Here is a 13,556-nt window from a genome sequence, read left to right as displayed (position 1 = left end):
AGTACAGTATCTCGTTAAAAGAAATAGAGTCTTCTACCTATCTTTTTGGCTGTTTGAGACAGGCTCTCACCATGTAGTTAACCCTGGCCAGCTAGGAACTCCCTATGTAGACCAGGCTGGCCTTGAACTCAATCCAGTGCTAGGATTAAAGGTGTGAGCTGACTTTCCTAGGGGTGGTCCCAGGACCAGGTGATTGGCTAGGCACAACTGGGATGATAGGTCTGTATTCAGCTGGAGGTTATATTCACTTGCCAGAAGGAATTTTCCCTTATTGGGCTTTTACTGCCCCTCCCAGTCTGTCTCTGAGACTGAATTCTACCACACAGTTGATTTAGTTAGGAACATGCTTTCCCCTGCCACACACTCAAGGGAAACTGTTCCAAGTCAAGGGCCTAGGCCTCTGGCAGCACCAGATGCAGATGAGAAATTGTGGGCGTTCTCTTGGGAGCCTTCTCTTCCCTCTTGGCTCCTTTTTTCTTCAAAAGTAGTACGTTGGGGTAGGTGTGGATGGAGGGATGGCTCAGAGGTTAAGAGCATTGGCTGCTCTCCCAGAGGACCTTGGTTCAGTTCCTAGCACCCACATGATGGCTTATAGCCATTCATAGTTCTAGTTCCAAGGGACCTGGGTCCTCTTCTGGGTGTCCTTGGGCACCTGGCAGGCATATGGTACACAGACATGCATGCAGGCAAAATATCCATAAAAATAATAAAAAGTAGTAAGTTGGTGTAGAGGCCTGGCATGGGCTCAGCATTGCCCGTGGTCTCTCAGCAGCCTGTGGTCACACTGTTGCGACACTGGATCTGTACAGGAAAACAAGGGGTGTGTCAGAGTATGTGGTCATCCCTCAAGAGCTACATCCCAGTGCTCCTCCTGTCACTTTGGTCCACCTGAAGGCCTCATAGGTTGCTTTGGCACTGTAATTGACTTTTGAAAAATCGTGTGTTGGGGCTGGAGAGATGGTTCCAGGGTTAAAAGCTCTAGTTTTCTTCCAAGGGACCTGGGTTTGGTTCTTAGCATCCACATGGCAGCTCACAGCTGTCGGTTAACTCCAGTTCCAGGAGACCTGACACCTGTTTTTAGTTTCTTTGGGCACCAATCAAGCAAGTGGTTCACAGACATACATATAGGCAAAATACCCATATGCATAAGTTAAAATTAAATCTTTTTGAAAAAGAAGAGAAAACATGTCACTTAATTGTGCTATACCCCTGGAAAATGCAAACTGAGTTTCTAAGTCCAAGAGGAAATGTGTACCAGACACCCATCAGTGAACCTTGGGGTGTCTCACGGTGACTGTTACCTGCCTGCACCCCATCCCGGATGCTAAGCACGCACATTTGTCCTGCTCAGCATTGCTGCCATCCTCCCCCCCCCCCCGTCTGATTACCAGGTGCCCCTGCTCACCTCAGGTGTTCTCTGAGCTTTAATTGCATGTGAGGTTTGTCACCCTTCCTTGGAGTTAGTGCCCAGTTGTCAACTTTGACCCCATCTGAGAAAGAAGTAAAGGAACTTTAGGGTTTCTTCTGTCGGGTCTAGTGACTGTTGTTTGGGATGGACTGTGTTAAAACAGACTTTATTTGCATCTCTTTCTGACGTTCGTGCACATAGCCTGCCAGTCTTCATGGGCAGGAGAAGGCTCCCACGGTGCAGTCAATCTATCCTGGGCTGTGTGCTAAGCCTGCAGTAAAAGCAGTGGTTTTGATGGTGCTGAGATAACAGAAATGGTTGTTTGTAAAAGAAGATTTTTCTATTTGTCCCATAAAGATTATAAGTGTTTAATTTTGACAGTCCATATAACACTAAAAGGACAGTGATTTTTTAAAAAAAAAGGGAAGATAATCATTTTTTAATAGCTGGAAAAGAATTATAGGTAACTTTTAAATTCGAATTACATGGGGAGGGGAGTTTAAATGCCTTAAAAATAAAGACTTTTTTTTTTTTTTAAATGAAGTTGTGCACAGGTATAGCTTGTAATAGTCTTCAGACCCTGGGCATGGGGCATGAGGCATTTCGACTAGTCACTAAGGGTCATAAGATTCACCTTGAGACCCCATAGCTCCTGTGACTGCAAGCTGAGCCTTGTCTCTCCAGCTGAGATTGAGCTGTGTAAAGTATGTGTGCACCATGACTAGTGTAGGAGTCAGCAGGCCAGGTCAGATGGTCATGGTGACCTGCACTTAGAGCTACTTGTACAGCCGAGGTGGGAGAATCCTTGAGTTCAGGTTTTCAAGACTAACCCATCTCTTAAAGCAGGAAATAAAAGATCACTTGTCAGTTGTAGTCACAAAGTGCTACTCAAGTGGGTTTTTGTTGTTGTTTTCGGGTTTTTTTTGGGGGGGTGTTAACTCTCCTCGCTTAGAAATAAAAAATAGGGGGCCTTCATTGTCAAGACAGTGAGTAGCAGTGTGCTCAGGCTTAGTGTAAGATGGCCTGACAAAGACCAGAGGAAATCATGATTCTGAGGTCCTCAGTCTAGCATCCCCTGGAAACTTCAGAAATACAGATTCCTAGAGCCCGGCATCTGTGCTTGAACAGGCCCCAGCTGAGGCTGGTCCTCTCCTAAGAGGGAGAGTGAGGTCAGCGTGAAGACTCACAGGTGGTGTCTCCAGGCTAGAGCTCTCTCTCCCTCTCCTGCCCTCCAGTCAGGACCACAGCCACGCACAGAGCTCTGCTTCTGCTTCCCACTTCCCTGCTGGCCCTCTGTCTCTTCATTTGTTCCACTTACTGTTCATTTATTGAGGACCATTTTGGTGTCAGGGAGGGTCCCTAAACAAAGAGTACTGAGGTGAACAAGATAGTGTTGTGCCTTTAGGGGCCTTCCAGTCTGGAGGTAGTTGACAGTCGTGCAAACGGGGCTGCCAAGCCTGGTCTCTGCCCATCACTCAAGCTACAGTCCTCTCCCATTTCCTGAGGTGTTAGTTACTCAGGACCTGGAGTGGTGGAACCATGGGCAGCAGGTTAAAAGTCTTCTGACGCTCTGGAGGAAAGTTGTGCTGACACTTACTACTCTGGAGCGTCAGCCTAAACAAAGTATAGTCTCTGTGCTGCCGCTGCCGCTGCCGCTGCCGCTGGGTTGTGGTGGTGGTTGTGGTGGTTGTGGTTGTGACGGTCTAGAGCCACCTGCTTCTGCCTTCCAGGCACTAGGATTAAACAGAACGTAGCGTTGGGGCCTTAAGGTCCTTTCCTGATGAGAAGCAGCAAACTGGAGGCCATGTCTGGCACACACAGGGGTCATTTTTGTTTGTGTTCTTTTCTTTTAGCTTTTAGTTTGCTACAGTTAGTATTGACTGAACCAATTTGGCGGAGTACTGACTAGACTCAGAGTCTGGGCATGTGCCCACTATGAGTGAGGCTAAATTTGAACCCAGGCCTCAATTTGAGTCCAGAATGTCAGGATTTTGTTCCTAACAATTTGGAAGAGGCCATATTTGATCTCAGATCTTATGGTAAGAGCCAGTGGATGTTCAGTAGAAAAGCAGTTGTTGGTAGTGTTGGGCTTGGGTAGCAGGAGAGGTAAGAAGGAGTCACCCATCTGATTTCCCTGTGTGAGGTGTCTCCAGCCCAGCCCTGAGCCCTGGGGAGATCTTTGGGGTTTTGTCTGGAAAGAAGCTTTGGCTCTTTGAAAGCTGAGGAGGCTTGTGGGAGCATCAAAGCCCAGGCAGCCCAGGAAGCAAGCTAATATCAGTGCTTATTTAGAGGGTCCTGGCTCGAGCCCTTCCACTCCAGAGGGTAACCTTCCCAGGAATCCTTAATGAGCTCCTGATACTGCTTCTGCAGTCTGCCCTCCTTTGAGGCCTTTGGAAAGGTCACGTGCCTCTCTGACAGTGCTTAAAGAGCGTTGTTTTTTTTTTTTTTCCAGTGTCTGAGGAAAAAGAGGCTTCCGCGGAGCTGGCCGCCCTGACCCAGTCAGTCCTGAGCCAGGCTCAAAGCCACCAGAAGGGGTGTTGGCTGTTGCGTTCTTGAAGGGTCTTTGCATTATGTCTTGCGTAAGGAGACCGGGGTTATACACAGCCCTCCGAGTGAGAGGTGCTACCCGGCACTCTGTGGAGCTGAAGGTCCTCTGAGCAGGCAAATGGCAATGCTGCTGCTACCTTTGGCATTCTTTGCCTTGATTTTGTTGCATTTTTATTTTTCTGTGTGACTTAGCTACATTTTGCAGTTTCATTGGGTGCATGGAGCCAATTTTGTTTGCTTCAATACAAAACAGAAAAAAGAAAGAAAGAAAGAAAGTAAGCCTGTTTTGAGACGTACTCCATCAGAGGTCCTTATTTATACACTTGAAAAACACCCAATATTCAACTTGTTTACCTAGTCCTGTTCACAGGACTTACTCACAGGGGCCCTTCACCTCCTGTTCAAGGCAGCATTACAGATGTTCACAGGTTTTCCTAAAGCGCCAGGGTGAGCATGCAGCTCGGACCAGGTGGGTCATTCTAATCGAAGTTAGGTGCTGCTCATGTTGAAGACAGGAATTCTCTCCACAGATGCAGTCAGCTGTTGGAATTCTGCTGAATGCCAGATAGATGTGTGTCACCATGAAAGTGCTAGGGACTGAACCCTGGATCTCAGCAATAGCATGTGCTCTGAGCCCTGAGTCATCTCTCCAGCCCCTAGGTGTGACCGCTATGGAAGTAGCAGTTATTCTAAAGAAATATGTTATTAGGCCATCAAGATGGCTCACTGACCCATGGTGGGAGGATAGAACTAACTGTATCAGGTTGCCCCATGACCTTCCGTATGTACATGTGCACGCGCGCACACATGCACATGCACACACAAAACCAGCTCAGGATCTCTCCAAGGAGCCCTGTCTGTCTTGGAATGCACATATCTGCCAACTTCTGACTTGCTGGGTACTGAGATCAAAGGCATGTGCCACTTTGCCCAGCTTAACAAATTAATTTAAAAGAATTTTCAAAAGCAGTGAATTATTGAAAAAAATACTATGGTAGTACATCTCTGGTCCTAACGATGATAACCCATCTTGGTGATGCTTACGAAATGAGGGGAAATGGTTTCATACAAGTAATTGCACATTCTTTATAAGCATTAACAGATCTCAAACCGATACTGGCATGGATAGGCTGCAGCTGTCTTCATTTCTCCCATCGGAAGTCAGACATCCTTTATGGGATTGTGTGCCAGAATCTGGCTGCCTTATGGGGTGGACAACATGGCCCTCCTTTAAACAGGGTATTGAAAGAAACTTCTTTCCTTGTGTTGGCCTCCCTTTAGGATCAGATTTGAAATTCAAAAGGCTTGTGAGCCACAGGAGGGAGTTCCTGTGGTCTATAGCCTTGGACTGAGCATTCGTGAGGGCTGCAGAGGTGCTGCTGTAAGGAACAAGACTTTGGAGAGGGCTTACATGGGTCTAGGGTGAGTGCTGCAGACAGGGCTAGCAGTGGGCCTGGCTTACTGAGAACCTCACTGGGCTGTAGGAAAGCTTTCCTGACTGAGTGGTTAGACAGCAGGCTAACCTGGTTGGGTGTGGTGGTGAGTGGCTGTAAACCCAACACCTGGTAGGTTACATTGACAAACTCAACCCAAAGATTCATACTGAAAGCCTGCCTGGAAATGAAGAAGAAGAAGAAGACAAGAAATCATGAGACAAAGGCTGGTTCTGAGAGGTTTCCATAGCAGAAGTTCTGAAACGGCGACAGTAACTGTGGAGGCTAGGGAGGATTGCTGTTCTGAAAGAGACCTCCAGACAGACGCAGTTCTCATGAAGGGACCTCATCAGAGTTCTCAGGGTCTGGGAGAGAGTCCCTTATGTCTTTCAAATACCCAGGTATCTCTGAGGTCATAGTAGGTGTTTATTATGATGTGCCCAGTGCCAGAGCAGGTTTCATCCTGAAGCAGTTTATCCAATCACAGCTGAGGCTGGGAAACTAAGCCAAGCAGAACCCCAGGCCAGGGACCGCTTGGCCCGTAGTGAAAGGCAGTGGCAGCTTAGTCTCTAGATGCCCAGCCTACAGGCAGGAAGGCTCTGTGCACAGAGGAAGGAGGAGACATTTTGAGAGTACACGGCTCTACAGAATTGTGTGTATTCTGCTTCTCTAACTTGATGCTTTCACTGACTTGAGTTGGGTCAAGCTGTAATTTATAACACCTCTGTCTGTTGAGGTCATGCATTGTATGTTCTTAAGCTTTAAAAATAAACCCATTTGGGGGAGGGAAATTGAACCCATGTGATAATGTTAGGCATGCAAACACATGAGCTGAGAAAGTAAAAAATCATGGTTTCCATGGTAACTCCTAACTTCTCTGAGTTGTGTTATACACATAACTCACACAGTACATTGGCCAGGATTACCTAGTGATAAAAATTGCTCTGCAGGCATGCAAGGTGGACGTCCTACTACTCTGTGGACAGGCTCTTCCCAACTAACCCTACCTGCTCCTCTCCCTAACCTAAGTCAGCATCTTCATGGTGGAGATTTGCCTTCATGTGATTCATGCTATTTTCTGTCTTTCTCCTTTGTAGATATATGTTGGGTAAAGGAGGAAAACGGAAGTTTGATGAGCATGAAGATGGGCTGGAAGGCAAAATCGTGTCCCCCTCCGACGGTCCATCCAGGGTGTCTTACACCTTACAGCGCCAGACTATCTTCAACATTTCCCTTATGAAACTGTATAACCACAGGCCTCTGACAGAGCCCAGCTTGCAGAAGACTGTCTTAATTAACAACATGTTGAGGCGGATCCAGGAGGAACTCAAGCAGGAAGGCAGCCTGAGGCCTGCATTCACCCCTTCTTCCCAGCCGAGCGACTCACTGAGCGACAGCTACCGGGAGGTCCCGCCTCCTGCTCCTCACCCCTGTGACCTCGGAAGCACTACACCCTTGGAGGCCTGCCTCACCCCTGCCTCCCTGCTTGAGGACGACGATGACACTTTTTGCACTTTGCAGGCTGTGCACCCTGCAGCTCCCACTAGACTCTCTTCTCCAACCCTCCCAGCAGAGAAGGACAGCTTCTCCTCCGCCTTGGATGAGATTGAGGAGCTCTGTCCCACATCTACCTCCACAGAGGCTGCCCCCACAGCAGCCCCTGAGGGCTCGAAAGGAACCTCCAGTGAGTCCAGTGTCCAGAAACCTGATGGGCCCCAGGAAGGCCGCACAGATGACTCAAGATTCATGGACTCTCTGCCTGGGAATTTTGAAATAACAACGTCCACGGGTTTCCTGACAGACTTGACCCTGGATGACATCTTGTTTGCTGACATTGATACATCAATGTACGATTTTGACCCCTGCACATCTGCATCGGGGACAGCCTCAAAGATGGCCCCTGTGTCAGCTGATGACCTCCTCAAGACCCTGGCTCCTTATAGCAATCAGCCTGTTGCCCCAAGTCAGCCTTTTAAAATGGATCTCACGGAGCTGGACCACATCATGGAGGTGCTTGTTGGCTCCTGAGGCCTGGGCCCCCGTAACTGCACCCAGCCAGGCCCTGCACCCTTGCAGTCCCTTGCAGCCCCGACAGTTTCTCCGCACTGTGCATGGACCCTTGCTTGCCTTTCTCAGAGAAAAAGAAAATTTTACAAAAGGATCACACTAGTATTTTCTTCAAGCAGAGTTGGAGTGCCTTCATTCGAGTATGCCCACTTTTAACACACTCTTCTGAGTGGGTTCCTCAGAGCCCTGCTGCCCTGGCGTAGGAGAGAAGACATTTGAAGACTGTGTTGCTAATGTTGAAAGGTGAACATGAACAGTTCAAGTGAAGCACAAGGATTAAGTTGGAAAAGCTGTAAATTGCATGTGCATATTTGTCTATTTTTTCTATAAGTTTTATTGCAAGAGGTAAAAAAAAAAAAAGAATATATATCTATATTATTTGGATAATCTCAGTACCTTTTCTGGCGTTTTGCCCTGTGTAAGTTGACTTGGCAATTCAGCCTTTTTAGAGGCATTAACTACTCGTAAGTGTTGCATTTACATGGCTGTTTAGAAAACTGCTGCCCAAATTTATTTTATATTTTTGTACAGATTCTGCAGTTTATGATATTGTTTTTCTAAACACAAATGCTGTTTATACATATGAAATAGCTATTTTGATAGGATTTGCTCACATAGTTCCTGCAAACATGAGATGTACAAGTTGCACTTGTACTTTTATAGGACTTGTAATGTTTTCTATGTGTATGGTGCAAGAGAATTGGATCACGTCAGTCTGCAATTGATGTCCCCAATGCAAATACACACAGCGCTTTAATAAAGGGCCAGGTGATCTGACACCCAAATTTCACAAGCACCAGCCCCTGGCACGGTCACCCGCCAGCACTGTGACTTCCAAAGCCAGAGCCCTGTCTGCTCATCAAACTTGCATTAAGCAGTTGGCAGGGAGGTGGCTGTGTTTCTTGGGGTAGGGAGGGCGGAGTTGATGTGGCAGGCTCCTTAGCTCCCTCTTTTGAACAGAAGCTGCATCATCTTATTTAAGAGTGGACTCAGACGGGTGTGGTGACACACCCCTGTAATTCCAGCATTTGGGAGGCGAGGGCAGGTGGATTTTTGTGAGTTCCAGTCCAGCCAGAACTATACAGTGAGAAAACCCTGTCTCAAGGTGGGGGCGGGGAGGGGGTTAACAGGGAGATTAAAAAAAACAAAACAAAACTGTATTTATTCCAAGTTGCTGTTTTAATTTTTTAAAATGAAAACCCCAGTCTTTCTCTTTTGGCATAGCTTTTATGACGAGACCACAATTTTACACAACAAAATTTTACAAGAAGCAACTGACCTTTTGCTGGAGGTGAGCCCTACTTCAGTCCTTATGTCTCCCCAGAAGGCATCCATCCTGTTGCTGAGCTGCCTCTCCTATGTCCTTTCCTGGAGCTTTTGTTCCCTCTGTTGCTAAGAGCTGCAAATGGCATCTTTGTGATCAGCACAGTGAGCTAGCTGCTCTGTGCAGTGCACCTCCGCCAGCCGGGACGCGCTCGCTCTCCTGACATCTGTGACTAGAGCTGCAGTCCTCCACCTTATGTCATGGTGTCCAATCTGGTTGCTTTTCTTAATTAACTGCTAATTTAACTACACTTTACAAAGCTGTTATTCCCAAATACATAGAGAGGAATTTCTATCCACGTCTCTGGCCTTCCCCTACCCCCGTGTGCAGGCCCCTCCAGCAGCTCTTTCTTTAGTTGTCCCCCGTCACGTGCACTCGTGAGAGGCAGTCGTTGTTTTAGTGTACTAGGCCTGTTGCTGAAACCGCCTTTCTGTTTGGCTCGCTCTTGCGGGGGTACTTGAGCTGATGAGTGCAGGTTACAACCTATATGGCTTCCTTAGAAATAACTTTTATATTTATTTAAAAAAAATTAAATTATGGGATTTTTGTTTTTGTTTTTGGTTGTCTTTGTTGGTCATTTGTCAATATACAGTCACCAACCAACTCTGCTCACTTCTTGCCATGGATAAAATGGGTCTTTCTGGCCAATTAAAAAGATAAATTTTATAAATGGCACTTTAAACAAGCCATAAATAGATTTATTTTTATAATGCACATGGCAAGCAAATACATTTGTGATGAAGGAACTGCTCATCCAAGCAGAAGATTTGTGGATGGTGCGGTTAATATCTTTTTACCTTTTCTTCACTGGAATGTGTCTGACAGGCCGATTGTCGGCTCTGGAGCAGCGAGAGGCTGATCCAGCTGTGCTCCCACAGGCACCTCCACCCTTTCACCGACCCCTGTACGAGAGCGGTTCCTTCCTTACAGGGCCAGGGGCCACATGTAAGGGGAGAGTTGTCCTACACACTTGCAAGTGTCACTGTGCCTGTCCATTTTAAGAACTTTTCTTTCTTGTAGAGAACAGGTCTGCCCGTACTCTGTGTGTTTTAGAACTGGAGGATCCTGTGAACTGGCCACATGCCACACACATCTGCATATATGTGCATATACAGTAGTGTTGATTATTCCCAGCAAAAATGGCACAAAGCAGTTGATTGCCATTGTCAAAAACTGATTTACAGTAACTTAGAACAACTGTACTTTTGTTGGATTAGCAAATCATGTGTTTAAACAATCCCATATGTTGGGCAACAGTTCAAATAAGCACAGAGAAGCATTGCCCAAACTTGGTTCTCTAACTCTAGTGCATTTGTAAGGCTAGGCTCCAAAATCAAAACACCCACCCCCAACACCGGCAGGCAAAGTGCTAATTCCTGAAACATTCACGGGAAGCTAAGGGCCCTGGTTTCAGGAAGAGCAAGCCCACCGAGAGTTAAGACTGCCTTTGTGTCCTATTTATATTAAGCAATGTCCCCACAGGGAAGATTTGGAGCCAGAGTGAGAGCTCCCAGTCCCAGTTTGAGTGGGGGAATGAGCTTCTAGATGCTTCCTGGCAGGAGTGGCTCACCTTCACAAAGACAGTCTTGTGGCATCCGAGCCAAGCAGACAGCTTGGGGTGCCTGGGCCTGATGAGCTTGTTGACAATGACGTGCAATGACGTGACAAGGTGAGAGCAGAATCCTGAGAGACTTAAAGGGATGGTTTCCCCATAAGTTATTTATTCTTTTTTTTTCTGTGTAAATATATTTATTTTACTGTGGCACTCTAATAACATCCTGGTGGTATGATGCAGAATGTATGGTAGGAATGTATTTCTTGTAGGAATGTAGATCTGTGTGTATTAAAAAAGGGGAGCCAAGCCAGCCCCCACCTGTCTCTTCATCAGATACAGTCCACATTCATCTTTAACTCTCATCTCCAATATGGGTCTATTTAAAATATGCAAAACGGTATGGATGAGGAATGTTTTAATACCTCCAAATTTTTAAGAAAATCGAGCAAAAGAGTTGATAATTTTTTAAAGTTTTCTTAGTAGCACTTTCTCTTGATGACGGAAGGGCAACACACAGGCACCCACCTTCATACCAAAGGGTGAGAAATGGCCACAGCCTCCTACACCACTCCAGTGTCTTTAGCAATTGAGCTTTCTATCGCCATAGCCCCAACTATCCTGAGGTCAATCAAGGAAAATTTCTTTACGACGTAAGCTCCAAAGAGCCAAAGTATCAACTTACGGATCATTTTTAAAGCCTAAATTTCGTACCACCTTTGCAGTAAACAATGAGTTATGAACACTGCAAGGGCAGCCTTCTTAAATGACAGACACAAAGACTACTTGTGCAGCAATCGCTACTCTACTCTGTGAATTGTCTTAATTGTGAAACCTTGCTCTTACAGATTGAACCTTTTTACATTTCTGAAACTAGCAGAAAGAGCATATTTGACTTGTCCTAGCTGTAAGTGGTTCTTGTTGCTGCCCGGCCCCTGGATGCCAGCAGGGTGTGCATCCGCGCCCGTGTGCAACTGTCTCCAGTGCTTCCAAGGGTGACTCTACATGGATGGCTCTTGGCCAGGATCAAATGCTCTTGCAGACAAAGCCAGTATAGATTTTGGACTTCTTTGGGGGAATTTGGGAGAGAAGAGTAGTCCATATGTACAGATAAGTTGGTGACAGTGTACATGGGGACGTGTTGGTGCGTGGGTTTTGAGGAAGGAGGTGTGACCTTTCCCCACAGACCTGAGAGCTGTGCCTTTTCTATGCAATATTACAGACGTCACATCAGAACCCAGAGGGCTGTGTTCAATATAGATTCATTCAGGCTGTATTCTAAACAATTGGACAGATTAAATGTACATGGAAATGAGCAGTCTTTTGTAGTTTTATATTATACAATAAACAGTTAAAAGATGAAACATGCTCACAGTTTTCTTCTGACTAGAGTACCGCCAGCTCGTGTCATGACCGGTCCCATTAAGGTGGGTGCTGTATGCTCCGCCCATGCTAGTCCTTGGGTCTCCTCAGCCTTTTTAGTCTCTGAAACCACCATCCCCTCCTGCTCTCCTAGCCTTCTCCAGCTCTTGGCTTCCTTTTCCTTCTCTGACCCAGCTCTCTCCAGACATCATTTTTACCAGGATTTTCCAAGAGCTTTTACCACTTTCTAACCTGAGATGACCCACCCCACCCCCATCACAACTGAGGTAGCCCCTGCCTCTGTTGGGCTTTAGTTGAAATTCTAGGGCTACCAGAATTTGTTGTCCAATAGCAGTGTGCCTCTCCATTGGCCATTTTCCATGGGACCTGGCCTTCTCCAGTCAGCCACTTGGCCCACTCAGGTTTAGCTCAGCTGCCAAGCAGTGAGCCTGCCCCTCAGTTTAGCCTTTTTGTCCTCTCATACCTTCCCGTCTCTACGTCTCTTGACTTAGACCCTCTTGTCCTCAACTGCCTCTGGTGTCAGTTGTGTCACCAATCTGGTCCTTGTGGCTTCAGTACCACCGGTTAGTGCCAGTCAGGACCACCGTACCATCTTCAGGGACTAATTGGGTTGGGGATGTCCAGGCACTCTGTGACAACTAGCCTGTGAAGCTACAGAGGTGGATATGAGAGAATGGAAAATGAGTCCTCCATTAAATCTGCTTTGGAACATGGAGGATTCCAGTACCTCAGAGTGTGACTCCTGAGGTAACAGTCTTGAGCTAAGCGAGATGCGCCGTGCAGACGTAGAGGTGCCACGGGAGACAGGTGCAGGGGTGAAGACAGCATTTCTACAGGTCAAGGTACAACCGAGATGGACACCAAGCCACTACCTGTGACACATGCAGTGGAACAACCTGCTCCTGTGCTGACCTTGAATTTCTAGCTTCTCTTGTTGAGGCTTCCTTCCTGGGTTGGGTCCTTTGCCATGGAAGGCCTGGCAAAGTTCCACAGGGCAGATGATCAGGAGGTCCAGTGGGTACCTCTCAAGGCAGCTGGGAGCCAGGGTCTCCCATTCATATCCAACATAATGAGCGTTTGCTATTGATTAGTGTTGTAACTTTGATAAGCCTTTAAGCCTCCAGGTCAACAAAGACAAGATCAGCCTCAGCCCCTAAAACCTCTTGAAGCCTGGCAGGACCATAGCTATGTCTACACTGAGAAGGGGCAGGCATCGGGGAATGGTGGGAATGTTTGAGCTCTCTCCTGCACACATGAGGGCCCCTATCTTTAAAAATAGAAAACCAGGGTAGGGAAGTCAGAGGCAGGGCTGGCAGTTTACAGAATGAGAAGGCTTGCTCCGGGGTCCCTGCCCCTCACCTGCACAGCTCCCTCTCGGGCACACACCAGCACCCTGCCCCTGCCCTGGCTCCCATGCTCTGGTGCAGAACAGCCTCATTTCAAGGCCAACCTCAAATGCCTGTCCGTGAACCCATCTCTGCACCCTCCTTACAAGAACCCATCCTGTTACCCATCCTGTTCTCAACTCTTTCAGGGCTCCAGACTTTGCGAGAACAAATCCTGTCCTGGTTTCACCTGAGCTGCACACAGGTGGTCTTTGCAACGCTGCAGTTCTGAAGAACAGGGATGAACTCTGGGATGTTCGTCTTCTCTAGACTTTGTCACATCACACCCCCACAAACTACACACTGCCTGTTTTAATAAGCAGTAGAGTGGCCCCAGACAGTGGTCATGCTTGCTTACGTGTGTGTCCCTAGGGCTGTCTGACTCCATAGCACAGCTGAGCAGGTACGGTTGTCCCGACTCCATAGCACAGCTGAGCAGGTACGGTTGTCCCGACTC

General features: G+C 47.2%; 1 protein-coding gene across 2 annotated transcripts in view; it reads left to right on the top strand.

Annotated features, from left to right (window-relative positions):
- Sertad2 (SERTA domain containing 2) overlaps positions 1-11,695 on the top strand; it is a 103,385-nt gene extending 91,690 nt beyond the window's left edge. For both annotated transcript variants that reach the window (XM_021210654.2, XM_021210653.1), the window contains exon 2: positions 6,486-11,695. In XM_021210654.2, coding sequence (XP_021066313.1) covers positions 6,490-7,416 — 927 coding nt within the window. In that variant the 5' untranslated portion in view covers positions 6,486-6,489 and the 3' untranslated portion in view covers positions 7,417-11,695. The remainder of the gene's footprint in view (positions 1-6,485) is intronic.
- Positions 11,696-13,556: the final 1,861 nt, after the last annotated feature.

Source organism: Mus pahari, chromosome 13 (assembly GCF_900095145.1).
Source record: "Mus pahari chromosome 13, PAHARI_EIJ_v1.1, whole genome shotgun sequence".
NCBI classification, from domain to species: Eukaryota; Metazoa; Chordata; class Mammalia; order Rodentia; family Muridae; genus Mus; species Mus pahari.
The sequence above is the reverse complement of the archived record's forward strand: the minus strand, read 5'-3'. Positions and strand labels throughout refer to the sequence as shown.